The sequence below is a fragment of the Beta vulgaris genome, chromosome 8 (genome assembly GCF_026745355.1).
Source record: "Beta vulgaris subsp. vulgaris cultivar EL10 chromosome 8, EL10.2, whole genome shotgun sequence".
Lineage (NCBI taxonomy): Eukaryota > Viridiplantae > Streptophyta > Magnoliopsida > Caryophyllales > Amaranthaceae > Beta > Beta vulgaris.
Window position 1 is genome coordinate 26,642,501 of NC_079209.1, and position 16,254 is coordinate 26,658,754.

The 16,254-nt window shown below is 35.0% G+C and overlaps 1 protein-coding gene across 2 annotated transcripts; it reads right to left on the reverse strand.

Moving 5' to 3' along the window:
* Window positions 1-6,458: 6,458 nt before the first annotated feature.
* LOC104882900 (uncharacterized) lies at window positions 6,459-10,327 on the reverse strand. 2 transcript variants are annotated; one of them, XM_019247226.2, is made up of 3 exons: window positions 10,169-10,327; window positions 7,879-7,997; window positions 6,459-6,644 (listed from the first exon to the last, which is right to left on the reverse strand). In XM_019247226.2, exons 1-3 carry the CDS (start codon window positions 10,318-10,320, stop codon window positions 6,556-6,558), a joined length of 360 nt encoding a protein of 119 aa, XP_019102771.2. In that variant the 5' UTR covers window positions 10,321-10,327; the 3' UTR covers window positions 6,459-6,555. The 2 variants fall into 2 exon arrangements, 1 of the variants encoding a protein (XP_019102771.2); XR_007269038.1 differs by lacking the exon at window positions 6,459-6,644 and adding an exon at window positions 6,651-7,695 and having other exon boundaries at window positions 10,169-10,319.
* Between the last annotated feature and the right edge of the window lie 5,927 nt (window positions 10,328-16,254).

Here is a 16,254-nt window from a genome sequence, read left to right on the forward strand (position 1 = left end):
AGTAGAGTCCAAGATCATCTGTTCCTTTAAGATATCTAAGAATTCTCTTCACAGCAGTAGGTGAGACTCCTTTGGATTTGCTTGAAATCTAGCACACAAACCAACACTGAAAGCTATGTCTGGACGACTAGCAGTTAGATACAAAAGTGAACCAATCATTCCTCTATATTTTGTTTGATCAACACTTGTTCCTATGGAGTCTTCATCTAATCTAGTTGAAGTTCCCATAGGAGTGTGATTTATCTTTGAATTTTCGAGGCCATATTTCTTTAATAGTTCCTTTATGTATTTTTGTTGGTGAACAATTATCCTTTTCAGTTTGTTTGATTTGTAGTCCAAGAAAGAAATTTAACTCACCCATCATACTCATTTCAAATTCATTGCTCATGAGACTTGAGAATTCTTTGCACAATGTTTCATCAGTAGCTCCGAATATGATGTCATCAAAATATCAGTTCCTTTAGATTTTAGGAACAAGGTTTTATCAACCTTTCCTCTTTTAAATTGTTTTTCTAAAAGGAACTTTGATAATCTCTCATACCATGATCTAGGTGCTTGTTTTAACCCATAAAGAGCTTTATCAAGCTTGTAGACATGATTTGGGAGATTATTATTTTCAAACCAGGGGGTTGTTCAACATATACATCTTCGTTTAGATAGCCATTTAAAAATGCACACTTAACATCCATTTGATATTTTAAATCCCATGTAAGCAGCAAATGCAATTAAAATTCTAATGGCTTCTAATCTAGCTACAGGAGCAAAGGTTTCTTCATAATCAATTCCTTCTTGTTTGTTATAACCTTTTACTACAAGTCTAGCTTTGTTTCTTACAATGGTTCCATATTCATCTAGTTTGTTTCTAAACACCCATTTTAAGCCAATTACTTTTTGTTGTTTAGATGAAGGAACTAGATGCCATACCTTGTTTCTTTCAAACTCATTTAATTCAGCTTGCATTGCAGTAATCCAATCAGAGTCAGTTAAGGCTTCTTCATGATTTCTTGGTTCCATCATTGATAGGAACGCATGAAATGCACAAAAGTTCCTTAACTGAGATCTAGTTTGCGTACCTTTGGATATGTCGCTGATTATGAGTTCACAGGATGTGACTTTTGTAATCTCCAAGGTTTTGGTTGAAACTCTCTTATAGGAACATGTTGTTCCTCATGAGTTCCTTGAGTAGATGAGGAACTCTGCTCAGTTGTTCCTCTGTTAGCCTCGGTGGACTCAGTTCCTTCATTTGAGGAACAGGACATCTCTCTCTCCTTGAGGAACAGGAACATCATTGATTTATTATTTTCAATTCCTCGTTCCTTTCCTCTTTCACTTCTTCTTCTTCTTGTGAATCTGTTCTTTCACTTGGTTGTCGCTAACCCTATCTCATAGTCATCAACCTGTATGCTTGGATTATTTTGTCAGATTCATCAAAGATTACATGAATGCTTTCTTCAACACACATAGTTCTTTGTTATATACTCTATAAGCTTTACTATGTGAGGAGTATCCTAAAAATGTTGCTTCATCACTCCTTGCATCAAATTTTCCAAGATTATCTTTTCCATTATTATGCACATAACATTTGCACCAAATGTTCTAAAATAGGTGATATTTGGTTTCTTTCCAAATAAAGTTCATAAGGAGTTTTATTAATGATAGGTCTCATCATGGCACGATTAATTATGTGACAAGCAGTATTAACAGCTTCAGCCCAAAAGTTCCTTGGAAGTTCACTAGCAATTAACATGGTTCTAGACATTTCCTCCAAAGTTCTATTTTTCCTTTCTACAACACCATTTTGTTGTGGTGTTCTAGGGGCAGAAAAATTATGATCTAGGCCATTATCTCTGCTTAGTCATCAAATTTATAATTTTCGAATTCCTTGCCATGATCTGATCTAATGTGCATTATTTTATGTCCACTTAGGTTTTGAACTCTTTTAGCAAAGACAAGGAACTCATCATAAGTTTCATCTTTACTAGGAGAAAAATAACCCAAGTGTACCTAGAGTAGTCATCTACAATCACAAGTACATACCTCTTTCCACTTCTGCTTTGAATTCTCATGGGTCCACATAAGTCCATATGAATTAACTCTAATGGTTTAGTGGTACTTACAATCGTTTTAGATTTGAAAGAGGATCTTACTTGTTTACCTCGTGCACATGCATCACAAACTTGATCAATATGAAATTTTATGGATGGTAATCCTAAAACAAGTCTTTTGATCTAAGTTTCTCAAGTAATGAAAAGCTAGCATGTCCTAGACGCTTGTGCCATAGAAGTGAATCATCTTCAATAACACTAAGACAAGTTAAATTGATTTGAGGAACAAGGTCTAGATCCACAATGTATGTGTTCCCTTTCCTTGTTCCTTCCAAGATAACCTTCTTAGTTTTAATGTTGATGATTAAGCATTTTTCTTTATCAAATTTTACAGTATTTCCTTTGTCACAGAATTGAGAAATGCTTAATAGATTATGTTTTAGACCTTCAACTAAAAATACATTTTCAATGGAGTGTAATGGTGACTTACCGACCTTACCCATAGCAACAATGTTACCTTTCTTATTATCACCAAATGTTACACTCCACCTTCATAGGTTGTGAGTGAGAGAAACTTCGTTTTGTCTCCTGTCATGTGCTTGGAACAACCACTATCGAGATACCTGTGTTGTTCCCCCTCACTCCAACCTGCAAAAATCAACTAGTTGTTAGTTGAAGGAACCCCATCTTTCGTGGGTTCCTGTTCTTGACTAGGATTTGTTTTGACAACCCATTTTTTCTTACTTATTGTCACATTTTTCCCAATCATCTCAGATTTTAGTTGACATTGATTTATGTAATGACCTACCTTGCCACAATACATACAAACTTATCACTAGGTAGATCAACATATTTCTTTGTCTTGTTCCTTTTCTTGTAGTTTTCAAAACCAAGACCTTCCTTCCTTTGGTCTGTGGTTTCTCAATCCACTTAGGAACTTTCATGATTTTGCCTCTGTTCCTTGCGACAACCAGTTCCTTTTTAAGATTACAGATCTGTTCCTTTAAAATATTTTTCTCTTTATTATTTTTCAATCTCAGATCTGTATCCTTTCAAAGGGGTTGATCTTATATCAAAGGAACTCAGAACAGGGACAAATTCCTTCAAGTGTGAAATCTCTAAATTAATTAGATAATTTTCATTTTTCAAACTTCATAAATTCTTTGATTTTTAAGTTTTTATCAAAAAATCAAAAATCTGTTTCACATCTGTTCTCATTTTCTTAAGCCATTCTATGTGTTCCTTGCAAACCTTTAAGGCTTGTTCCGTGTTTTACGTTTTTCACGTTCATCTCTACATTCAAGAATTGCATCATAAAGAAGATCATATATTTCAGTCCTAGTTTTACCATCTAGTCTGACTAAGTCCATGTTGACTTACCTCAATTTTTCTTCATCTTCTTTTTCGTCAGTGTTTGCCATGAGGCAAAGGTTTGCTGTTTCTTCAGTTGGTTGTTCCTCTTCTTCTTCCGTCTCTGAATCTCCCCAAGCAGCTATCATAGCTTTGCGCACATTTGCCTTAGAGAAAGGTGCTTTTGATTCTTTGTTCCTTTCAGCAAAGCGTTCCTTGTTCCTTTCTTTGGTTTTGTCATTTTCCCAAAGAGGACATTCCTTGATGAAGTGATCTGTACTTCCACATTTATGACAAGCAGCTTTGTTAGAAAATTTCTTAGTTTTACCTTTGAAGTTTCCATTCTTCATGTTCCTGTACATCTTTCGAAATTTTCGAACCATGAGGGCTGCTTCTTCTTCTTCAGAGTCCGAATCATCTTCATCATCTGCTTTGAGAGCAATTGATTTTGATTTGGAGCTTTCACCATATTCAGTATCAAGGTGAAGCTCATGAGTCATAAGTGACCCTGCCAGCTGTTCTAAGTTGAACTTAGTGAAGTCTTTTGTTTCTTGAAGAGCAGTGACTTTAGCCATCCATCTGTCCTTAGGAAGACTCCTAAGAACCTTTCGAACCTGTTCCTCAGATGAAATAAACTTTCCAAGAGAAGCCAACTCATTATAATGTTAGTAAAACGAGTAAACATGTCTCGGATGCTTTCTTTGGATTTCATGCAGAACAGTTCATATTGATTCATAAGTAAATCAATTTTCGATCTTTTAACTTCATTAGTTCCTTCTTGGGTTACTTCTAGTAAATCCCATATTTGCTTTGCGGATTTGCATCCCATGATCCTATTATGTTCATGGGGTCCAAGTCCACAATGCAAAGTTTAATAGCCATGGCATTTACTTCCATTTTTTCAAAATCAGATTTGTCATAATCAGAGAGGGGTTTAAGAGTTACCTCATTTTTGTCATTTGTAGTTGTGACTTCGAAATCACCAACTTCAATGACTCTCCATACCTGATAGTTTTCAGCCTTGATGAATATCTCCATGCGGTTCTTCCAATAGTTGTAGTACTTCCCATTGAACATAGGAGGCCTTTGAGTGGAATAACCTTCTTCAAGTTTCTCGGTGGTATTCATTGTTCCTTGGATTTTTTTCTCAATAGGGTTTCCTATCTTACGTGAGTTCTAGCTCTGATACCAATTGTTATTTCCCTAGGAACACTACAAGAGGGGGGTGAATTGTAGGTGTAGAAATAAACGTAACTTTTTGCGGAAATTAAAACTTAAACGAATAAACAAGCTAAAGGAACACAAGGGATTTTTACGAGGAAAAACTTCTTGGGCCCAACAAGAAGAAACAACCTCGACCACTAGGGATTTTAAACTCAACACTTTCACTAATTAGGCCAAACAACTTGTTACAACCTAATTCTAACTCGAGCCACACCTTGAGTTCCTAAACTCAAGTTCCTGGCCACTGTTCCCTTAACAGCAGTTCCTCTCAACTTCACTCGAAGTTTTCTCACACATACAAGCTTCACTCAAAGCCTTTCTCTTACAGAACTTCACTCAAAGTTCCCTTACCCCAAAAACCAAAATACAATTGATCGAAATAAGCTTAGTGGAATTAGAGTAAGAAGGCAAAGAACAAATGGCTATTATGAGAGAATGAAGGCACTGACACTTAATAAGTTAAACTCACTTAATTACTTAGTCAGACACATTTGGAACTTATCTAGACTTCATATTTATAGTGTAATCAAAGAACGTGGGAGTTAAATGATACATTGTTAAGTCCATTAACCCATGATGTTCCTTCCCCTAAGGAACACGTTTACATCATGTCCCATGATCCCATGAACTAATATGAACGTGGATATATTAGCACATTACTCCTAAGTAATAGGAGTTCCTTGAGCTTATTCCGAAAATCAGTTTTATAAAACCTTTTATCTTTAAAACTGAATTTTTAATCTTTAAGAAAATAATATCTTTTAAAAAATTCTTTCTAAAACCGGATATTTATTTTCTTATATTTTCCGAAAAAAAAATCTTTTCCTAAACAGATTTTCTTTTTAAAACTGATTTTATCATTTAAATTAGATAAAACTAATTTCCTATAATTTAGGCATGACTTACTCAATTCATTAATTTACCGTTATACTTTGCACGCCTAAGTCTAGTTCCTTTTATAACAGTTCCTTTAACAATTTCGTTTAGTGCCACTTAGTTTGTTCCTTAAAAGAACAAACTCTCATTCTCAAATAAACTGCCACGTTCCTTACCATCTTCTTTGTTCCTTTACATTGGAACTAGAAATAAAACGCCTAGCTTCTATTCTTCTTGATCCAATGCTTGCTCCAGTATCAACATAGAAACTTCTTTACTTAGCCTTTGAAATCCTCTCTTGACTTCTTCTTGACTTCGTATTCTCCCAGTTCCTTTCATTGATACCTTAAACATCATACACTTAAATAACTTATTAGTTCACTACTTAGTTTGCATCTTTGTTTTTTTGTCATCATCAAAACTAGGGTTCAACACACATTTTCCTCTTGAGCGTCAACTCGGTAATGGCTGATGACATATTCATAATTGTAAAATATAATGTCATTGACATAGGTAGTGTTTCTGATATTATTTTAGCTTAGCTACTATATATAAAAATAATGTATATATCATATATGTTATAATATTGGACGTACCATGTATATACAATCATTTGTTCTTGTAGAATTGAGAGAACGTGAGATGTCTACTTGTATAAAATAAGCAGAGAACAAAATGTTTTTAATTAGATCGAAGCAGAAGAAAGTAAAGGATAACCAAGTGATGAGAACTAGTTTTGGATTACCTTTTCAAAGTACTAGAGTTTACGACATAGTGAATCACATAGTTTTGATATGTTCTTTGGTTGGAGTACATTCTCGATATATATCAATTTTCCCCTATTTCTTGCTTTCAAATTTTACAATTTAACACTTAGCAAATATCTTGTTCATGGGTGAGCATGGTCTAACCAATACATGCGTTGATCCACCAGCCAAGTTGACGCTATTTGAATTTTGAAAGGAGGAGAAGCAGTATACGTATAAATATATAAGATGATGGAGTTTTAGATATTTTAAATGAGTGATTTATCACAAAAAGGTACCCACAACTTGACATATCATGTATAATAATAATTGAAATTAACTTTCTTCTTGTGCTTTAACATTTTGCAAAGGGTCCAGAGCTTCCTCAGTCTTGGATTGATGCCTACAAAAGTAAAATATGGGTTCATTAGAGTCTGCAATAGCTAGGCTCCTATGTAACCATTAGTAAACATCAAAGTCTTTATATATTGGTAAAGGCACAAAATCAACAGTAAGACATAAACAACAAACTCTAGAAAGACGAAAACTAACCAATTGAGAAGGATAATCAGTATATAACAATGAACAAGTTAGAAAGTAGAAACTTGAAGTCATAAATGCCACAACATAATATTATTAGTATTAGTAATATAATAACAATATAGTATTAGTATTAGTAATCAGCATATTTCCCCAGGGCCCCACAATCAGCAAAAGGACTAAAAACAGGAGAGACACTATGACACATTCGAGACATGTAAAACAAAAGGATATGATCCATAACATAAGAAGAAAGGAACTTACACACTAACTAACCTTGCATATAAGTTCGCCCTGAAATCCTACAGCAACTTAGGGTCAAGGTGAGGGCTACCTGAACTACTATTACTAAATTTTTAAACCACATGTACTCTCTGATCTATAATATGGAAGAAGTGACTAACTTATTCTAGTGAAGGTTGTATATTGTTCATGTAGTAGCACACTTGGTCTACTACTACCATATTTGATTCTGCTACCCTGAATGAAAGTGATGTAGCCATGTTCCTTTTTATTAAGAGGTTGTAGGATCATACTATTAACACAACATCTTGTGCTGTTACTACTGCTAGTTCTGAAGTACACAATTGTATGATCTACCCGTGATAATTTTAATGTGCTTCAATATGATCTACCCTGTAAAATTTTGATTTAAGCAGTCTTATTCTGGAAAAGTTTTATGGAACCTGTAGCAATTCTGATGCACTGGCATTCAACACAATCTACCCTGCAAAATGTTGATATAAGCAGTCTTATTGTAAAGAAGTTTTATGGAACATGTAGAAATTTTGATGCGTTGAATATCTTCATGAGTGAAAACATCTCCATTTGGTACCACTAGAATTGATAATGCAGCAACTACATCAGCAATCTCATTCCACTTTGCAGGATTCCTTGGTTTATCCGAAACTCTTCTGCAATGTATTTGAAAGAGAGGAGACAGAGAAGGGATGGGTATAAGATACAGTACCAGGACATATGTCTTACTAGCAATTTGATTTAGGTCATACTACCATAAATAAAAAGACATGATATAGTATAACAGTAACACATAGTCTAAAAGATGGAGAAATAGATGCAAAGAAGGCAAAAACAACCTTCCATGGACAGCAAGAGCAAAAACACCTGTTTTCTCAATCTGTCTTGCCAATTCCACCTGTTTGAAATGCTGCTGCAGTTTCTCATTTGTGAAACTGATACATAGAGCTGCTCAAAACTGTTTCACGTTATATATTAATGAGTAAGATTCAACTTACAAAAAGCGCATAAAGTTTTTCCATAAAAGATTTCATTTTCCTAGCTTCTTAATATAAGTGTAACCAAGGTGATTCTAGTCTCAACTAGAGCTATAAGTCTATAAATATAACTGAACCCTCAGACTTGGCTAGGTTAAAACTCTATCTACGCTAGTTTATTTGACTGAGTTAAAGCCTACACTACGCGAGACTGTGAGAGTGAACAACAATTGTAGCTTAGTTCTATGTAATAATTTCTGCATTTGTTATAGCTTAGTTCTATGTAACTGTTATTTTCATATCTACATTAAGCCAATAAAAGCAATGATGATTGAAGGATACATACTCGCGCAACTAGGTTTTATCAGAAATCCCAAATTAAAAATCACTGATTTTTTTTAGCTTATCATAAAAAACTATGTTATGTTTAACTTCAAATTTGAAAACTTGTTACACATTTAACAACCACTGCATCAGTAAGTACAAGTAGGAATGTTTAAAAGGGGTACATTAAAAGTAAAGTCAAAGGAGCATAAGTACAAGTAGGATGTAGATACATTCCAAATAGATCCCCATCCTATAAATTCAAGTAAGACTAAACTGCTCATAAGATGTCTATAACAGGACCAAATAACTAGAAAAGCTATCAAGCATTCTGCTGGAAATTTTTCTTTCGCCCCGCCCTCGTCATAGAGCAGATTGATTCATGATCATTAAATAAAACAGATACTACAAAAAGAGCACAAGTACAGAGGCAAGACAAATAAAGCACATCGATATGAGCTCATTCTAGCATCTTTACCCTTTCTATATAAAGGATAAGGAATAAAATCCAACTTAAAATCAAAAGATTATTGTCAGCACAAAATGGCACAAACAATCTAACATAGTAAAATAAAAAAAATATGGAGAGATAATATAACCACACAGGAACCGCCAAGAAATTTATCAATTATCACCACAAAGGTATAAAAATTAACAAATGAAGATCTGTAAAAGCTAGATACTGTTCATACATTACATGAAACTCATGTTTCATATGAACAATAAATTTTGACATATCAAAATTCATAACACAATTAACTACAACTTCAAATAGAAACAGCAAATTTCAGGCATAACACGAGTAAATTCTTAAGATATGTTGATAAATTTCAAATCAACCACGACTTTCAAGCCTCATTAATGGCATCAATCGCAGCCTCAATCGCTGCATAATAACTTTTTGGAAGAGCATGTAATAAAATACCATGATAACATCCTAGGAAAATTTCTACAAGTTAACCCTACTTCCTCCGTTCCTCAAATGGCTAGAGAAGGTAGAGAATCTCATATAAGCACTCTAGCAGTTATGCAAAGCATGCACTCCTAAACAGCAAAAGGCCAACAAAACTACCAGCAATAAGGCGCCTAGATAGAAGAGTAATAGAGAGGATCAACCTGTTCATGAGTAGCCATTGAACCATGACAAGTAAGTAGCATAACCCTGTTCGGGGTCTCGTAACACAGGGTGGGCTTTAATATGTTCCATCAAACAACTAATATCCTCTCAGTCAACCATGAAAATCAGAACAGTACATGGTCGTTCTTTTCGACATATATGACACAAGATGGCTTCAATGATATTAAATCCAATACAGTCAGGTGATCAGCTTGATAGAGCCCATGCACGAGGACTGTAGTTTTCAAAGCTTAAAACTTTGAAAGCATCCTGTGAGAACATATTGAAACACTAAGCGTGAAGAATTCAATTCAAAGGTTAACGAACCTAGAATCGAGTTAAACAAGAAATCTCACACATCGAAACTATTCTCGAAATAAAAAGACGAAATTAGGGTTTTCAAGCATAAAAATCAAGTGATAAAATTACTAACAATCAACCAAATTAGCCATTGAAATTCCAAATCCCTAATTTCACGAACTCCAAATCACACAAAAACCCTAATTTCAAAGGTCTCGCTGTTAAAACAATCTAATCAAAAATGTCACCAGGGCATCTATTACTGAAATGGCGAATCGAGGGGAGAGAGGAAATTTTTAATCAAACAAAGTCCTAAAAAATAGAATCAAAGGAAACCCTAAAAAATCCCCAAATCTAGGAAACCAAAAAAAGAAACCTAAAATACAACAATAAAAGTTCAAACGAAATTACCTGAAATTTAAAGGAGCGGATCGAGAGTGAAGAGGGAAGAGACAGACAAAGAAGCAGTTTGATGGAGAGGGAAGAAGAGAGAAAGCACGGAGTGAAGGACTAATGAGAGAGTCGAAATAAAATTTGATATACACTACGAGTTTTAATTTCATAAATGAGAGAGGGTCCAAGACTACAACTGCTCGGGTTGACCAACCGGAGCACTTATTCATAAATGCTCGGGTTGATTAGTCAACTGGAGCATTTGACATCAAATGCTCGGGTTGATTAGTCAACTAGAACATTTGACATCAAATGCTCCGGTTGATTAATCAACCTGAGCATTTGTGAATATTTTTTATTAAAATTTTCACAAATACTCGGGTTAATTAGTCAATCGGAGCATTTGATAAGTAGCAAAAGTACTTTTTTCCACTAGTGTCAGGCCAATATGATTATATGACCATTGTCAAGTTGGAGAATGTTATTGAGGCGGGCAACCCAGAGTTTGAAGTCTCCAGTAACCGTAGACATATATAGTTTTGATTTTGGCCATAAAGCGGCCTAATTGTCTTAAGAATATTTTGGTACACTCAAATATTTTAGTAGTTGTTATGTATAAGGCATAATATTTGCCATGATATATGAAGTATGTGATTGCTATGTTTTGAACTAGTTATACTTACATGTTTATTGGATTGTTTGGTAGTTACACAACTATTCTATGAATGTTAGTTGAAATTTATCCTCAAACACCCTTATATCTAGTAGAATGGCAGAAAGAAGGAGAAGGAGTATAAGTTATATGGTTAGTAGGCTAGCAAAGATAGTTGAAAACATCACTCAAGTGATAGCTAATCAAGAAACCAAGTAGAGTGAGACTGATAGTTTTGGTGAGGTCTTTGAAAGGGTAGCAGCTATCAAACATCTGACTTACCATGGGAAAGAGGACCCAACTAGCTTAGAAAACTGGATCTGATAATTCGATAAGCTTTTTGATTCCATAGTATGCCCTGAAAACCTTAGAGTTAATAATGTTGTTTATTATTTGAGAGATGAGGCATACCTATGGTGGAAACAAAAAAAAAAGATGATCTTTTAGAGGATTCAAACTTTGGGTGGGACGAGTTTAAAGATCCCTTGAGGACTAAGTTTTATCCTGCATACTTAAGGAAGCAAAAGGCTATGGAGTTCACCAATCTGAGGATGGGAACTATGCCTGTTAATGAGTATTATAGCAAATTTTTGGAGTTAATGAGGTTCACACCTGAGATAGTACCATCTGAGACTTTGAATGCCCAAAGGTTTTGAGAAAGGGTTAACCTTAAATCATCAAAGTAAGCTGAGAGGAGTAACTTTTGAGACTCTTCATGAAATTTATGGTATAGCTGCTCACTTATATGGGATTAAAGGAAGAGAGCTTGAAGGGACCTCCTCAGGAACCAAGTTTATGGGAAGATAGTTGAGAGAAGCTTTTTCTGCAAAAGGTGTGATAAGAAATATCCTGGAAAGGATTGTCAAGGCAACTTGGTGACATGCCATTATTATCAGAAATTGGAACACCGGGAGTAGGAGTACTTTAGAAAAACCGGGGGAGAACCTGCAGTCAAACCTGACCCGAGTAGTAAGGCCCCTCATAATGATCAACATAAGTTAGCTTCTTCCAATGCTGGTGATAAATCAGGGATGGGGAATCAGTCTAAAGGCAGATTTTTTTTTTTGTCATGAACCGTTGTGAGGCTCAGAATGTTTTTGAGGTAGTATTGGAACCTTTTTCATTAATTTCCTGTTTGTCAAAGTGTTATTTGATTCAAGAGCATCTCATTCATTTATTTCTAGCACTTTAATAGAAAATCTCCAATTAAGCAGTCCAATGTCTATTTCATTAGAAATTGCATTTGCCATCAGGGGATATGTTCAATTGTACTAGGTTGCATAGTTTAGTGATATTTGTGAACTTTCCATCTGACTTAGTTGAGTTTGACTTATCAGACAGCGATGTACTCTTGGGGATGGATTGGTTTATAAGATTCAAGGCTCAGATTGATTGTGAGACCCAGAAGGTGTCCTTAGTCGGTCCTAAGAAAGAAAGGGTGACTTATAGGAAGCTTGGGAAGGACAAGGGAATGAAGAGAGTGTCTGCGATGAGAATTCAATCTTATGTTAAGATAGGGTGTCTGTTATTATTATCTGGAGTTCAGAGGATTGAATAGGAAGATGAGAATAGGAAGATCCCGATCGTATATGAGTATCCTGATGTGTTTCCTAAAGAGATATCGGGTGTGCCACCTGTTAGGGATCTTGAGTTCACCGTAGACTTAGTGCCAGTAACCAAACCTATTTCAAAGGCTCCGTATAGAATGGCTCTAGCTGAGATGAAAGAGTTAAAAGTTCAGCTGGAGAAGTTGTTGGAAAATAAGACCTAGTTCGTCTCCTTGGGGTGCACCTGTATTTTTCGTGAAAAAGAAGGATGGTAGTTTGAGGTTGTGCATTGATTATCAGGAGTTGAACAATATGACGATCAAGAATAAGTATTCGTTTATGAGAATAGATGATTTATTTGATCAGTTGAAAGAAGCGGGGATTTTCTGGAAGATGTATTTGAGGTCAGGTTATCACCAATCGAGGATTGATGAGGGTGATATTCCTAAGACGCGTTATGGTCACTATGAGTTCACAGTGATGCCGTTTGGTCTGACTAACGCACATGCAATGTTCATGGATTTGATGCATAGGATTTTCAGGCCATACTTGGATAAATATGTGGTTGTGTTTATAGATAATATTTTGATTTATTTGAAGGATAAGAGCAGTCATGAGCTGCATTTGAGGGAAGTTTTATCCACCCTAAGAGAGCATAAGTTGTACGTCAAGCTCTCTAAGTGTGAGTTTTTGGTTGGATAAGGTTGCATTTTTTAGGACATGTTATCTCAAAGGAGGGAGTTTCGGTGAATCCTGCTAAGATTCAAGTAGTGCGCGAGTGGCCAACACCGAAGCCGGTGTCTGATAAAAGGAGTTTCCTTGGGTGAGCTGGTTACTATAGAAGATTTGTAAGGGATTTCTCGAAGATCTCGAGACCGGCCAATGACTAGCCTGATGAAGAAAGAACGTAAGTTTGTTTGGACACCAGAGTGTGAGGAAGCTTTTTCAGCGTTGAAGGAAAGGTTGACTACAACACCTGTTTTGGCTCTACCTGATGAAAGCCAGCATATGATGTTTATAGTGATGCTTCGAAATTTGGTTTAGGGTGTGTATTGATGCAGAACCGGAAGGTCATCGCTTATGCTTCTAGGAAGTTAAAACCATATGAAGTGAATTATCCAACCCATGATCTTGAATTAGCTACACTAGTGTTTGCTTTGAAGATATGGCGACACTACTTGTATGGGCAACGTGTAAGTTGTACACGGATCATAAAGTATATTTTCACTCAGAAGGAGTTGAACATGAGGCAGAGGAGGTGCACTAGTAGAATAATTGCTTATTGCTGCGGTGGTATGGCTGATGTTTTACCCATACGCAACAATATATCACGTAAAAAGAAAAGGTAAAATATAAAATAAAGATATTGTTGCGGTTTCGGCCTAAAACCGCAGCAATATGAATTTTTGAAAAAAAGCTGACTATTTGACCACACATATTATTTTTAATATATTGTTGCGGTTCTTGGTAAGAACCGCAGCAATATTACTAAAAAGTATTTTAAAATAATTAGGGTTTTGCACTCACTCAAGGCTTATACGCCTCTCACACCAGTCATACTCAAGCACGCCTCTCCTCAAGCACGCCTCTCTCTCATTCCTTTCCTTCTCTCTCCTCAGCACGCCTCTCTCACACCAGTCATTCTCTCTCCTCCGATCGTCTCTCATCCTCTCTTGTCCGATCTTACCTCTCTCCCAACATCTTCTTGTCTCTCGCCTCTCTCATACCATCAGAATTCACCTTGTCTCTCGTCCGAACCGACGAAGTGTGTCGTAGCAGAACCACACACCTCATCGTTCGACCAGACGAATAGTTTCTTATTCGTCGTTTAACAACACGAACCCAGTCGCCATCTCCAATGAATTCATCAACGGTAAAAGATCGAAAGGTCGAAGAAATCAAACGTCGGGGAAAATCTGACGAGCCTAGCCTTTCACGACGGGGAAGAATTGACGCGGAAGTGCTAGAATTCTCATATCTGATTAGAGTTTTTTTTTTTTTTTGTTCTTTTGTAATTATCATGTACTCCTGATGTTTGGATGTTGTATTGGTGTTAAATTTTTTTTTCATTTTTTTCATTTTTTTGGTCGAATATGTTAAAATTTTATTTGTTGAATTTTTTCATTTTTTTTAGATGAATTCATTTCTATTTTTTAATATATGTTGAATTTTGTTTTGTTTTTTGGTAGAATAAGCAATTCTGTTACACTTGTGTTGTATTATTTTCATCCTATATTTTTATCTTTCAAATTTGAAGGCAAAATGCAAAAAATAAAAATAAAATTAAGTACTACCTATTCTACTCTTATAAATACCCCATACCTTAAGCCATCTTTTCCACACAAAAACTTTGAAGAATCATACTCTCTTACTTCAAAGTTCTTCTTTCTCTTCCTATCTATTCTATTTTATATTTCTTATTCAAGTTTCAATTTTCTTTGTTTAAGAAAAATATTTTCATATTTCTTACTCAAAAATATTATGCTCATGATAGTCATTCATGTTTAAATTCATGATTAAGTTCATGTGGTAATTGCTTTTGGTTGGTTATGAGAAAGCTCAAGTATAAGAATAAGTGAAGATACTAGTATATTTTGTGCAAGATCAAGGTACGTTATGTAGCTAGATCTTTTAAAATATGGTTTATTGATAAAGTTGTTTATTGATTTATGGTTGGATTGGTTTAGAAATTTGGTTTGAAATGGTTACAATATTTTATTATTCACTCTTGGAAGTGAAAAGAAGGAATGATTTTATCAATCATTTTTATATAGAAGTTTTGTTATCCTTTTTGGAAAATTAAATTATTTTTACAAGGAAAGGTTGATTGGTTTTTATGAACTTTGAATGTTCAAAAAGTTGTTTATGAGGAAAGGAGGTTTATTCATGACTTACAAGTCATATTATTATTATTTCCGCTTGATTAATATCAAGAGATTCAAAGTCCACTTGTTGGCAATTATAGTTACCCCTTGATATAGCTCCGTGATGGGATGACTAGCTTGGGGGGTGTGCACACTTAGCAAATAAAGAGATGATAAGAAAGAGAGAATGTTTTCAGGATTATTTTTAATCCAAGTTGTTTGGAAAGAGTTTGTTCTTAAAACATTATTCTTGAATTATTATTTAGGTGTTTAGAAAGAGTTTGTTCTTAAAGAGTTTGTTCTTAAAAAGTTATTCTTTAATTATTATTCAAGTGTTTGGAAAGAGTTTGTTCTTAAAAGGTTATTCTTGAATTATTATTCAAGTGTTTGGAAATAGTTTGTTCTTAAATGTTATTCTTGAATTATTATTAAAGTGTTTGAAAATAGTTTGTTCTGAAAGAGTTTTATTGAATTATGGAAAGGGCTACTGTCAAAATACGCAGCCCTAAGGGTCTTTTTTAGCGTAGCCCTTCCTTATTTTTCCACTAGTGTAATTAATGGTAGAGCAATTCGAAAATCTAGGCCATCTTGTGTTTTGAAATAATGTTCTAAGTCCAATTAATTATCCACGATGATTAATTGTAAATTATGCCCCTAAAATGTTTTATTTAAATAAATATTTATTATTTTAATAAATACTTTCATAAATGCTTTTATTATCTTTAATAAATACTTTGAGCATAAATCGGATAAATTCAATCCCCAGATTTTTAGGGATAAAATAGTATCTTTAAAGCACGCGTTTCGAATATCCTGGAATATGCGCTGGACGTGGCGTGCCGCGCTCAGCATGCAACATGCGTCCAGTGCATTGGCCAGAACGCATCAGGTGCGCCAATGAGCGCCTGACACATGGACTTGTAACTCACACAGAGTGATGCGTCTGACGCAAGTCCTGTGTGAGGCGTAAGTCTCTAATCTATCTTTTTAAGTACGCGTTTACACATGTTCAAACCTTATTTGGCATACCATATCAGGTGC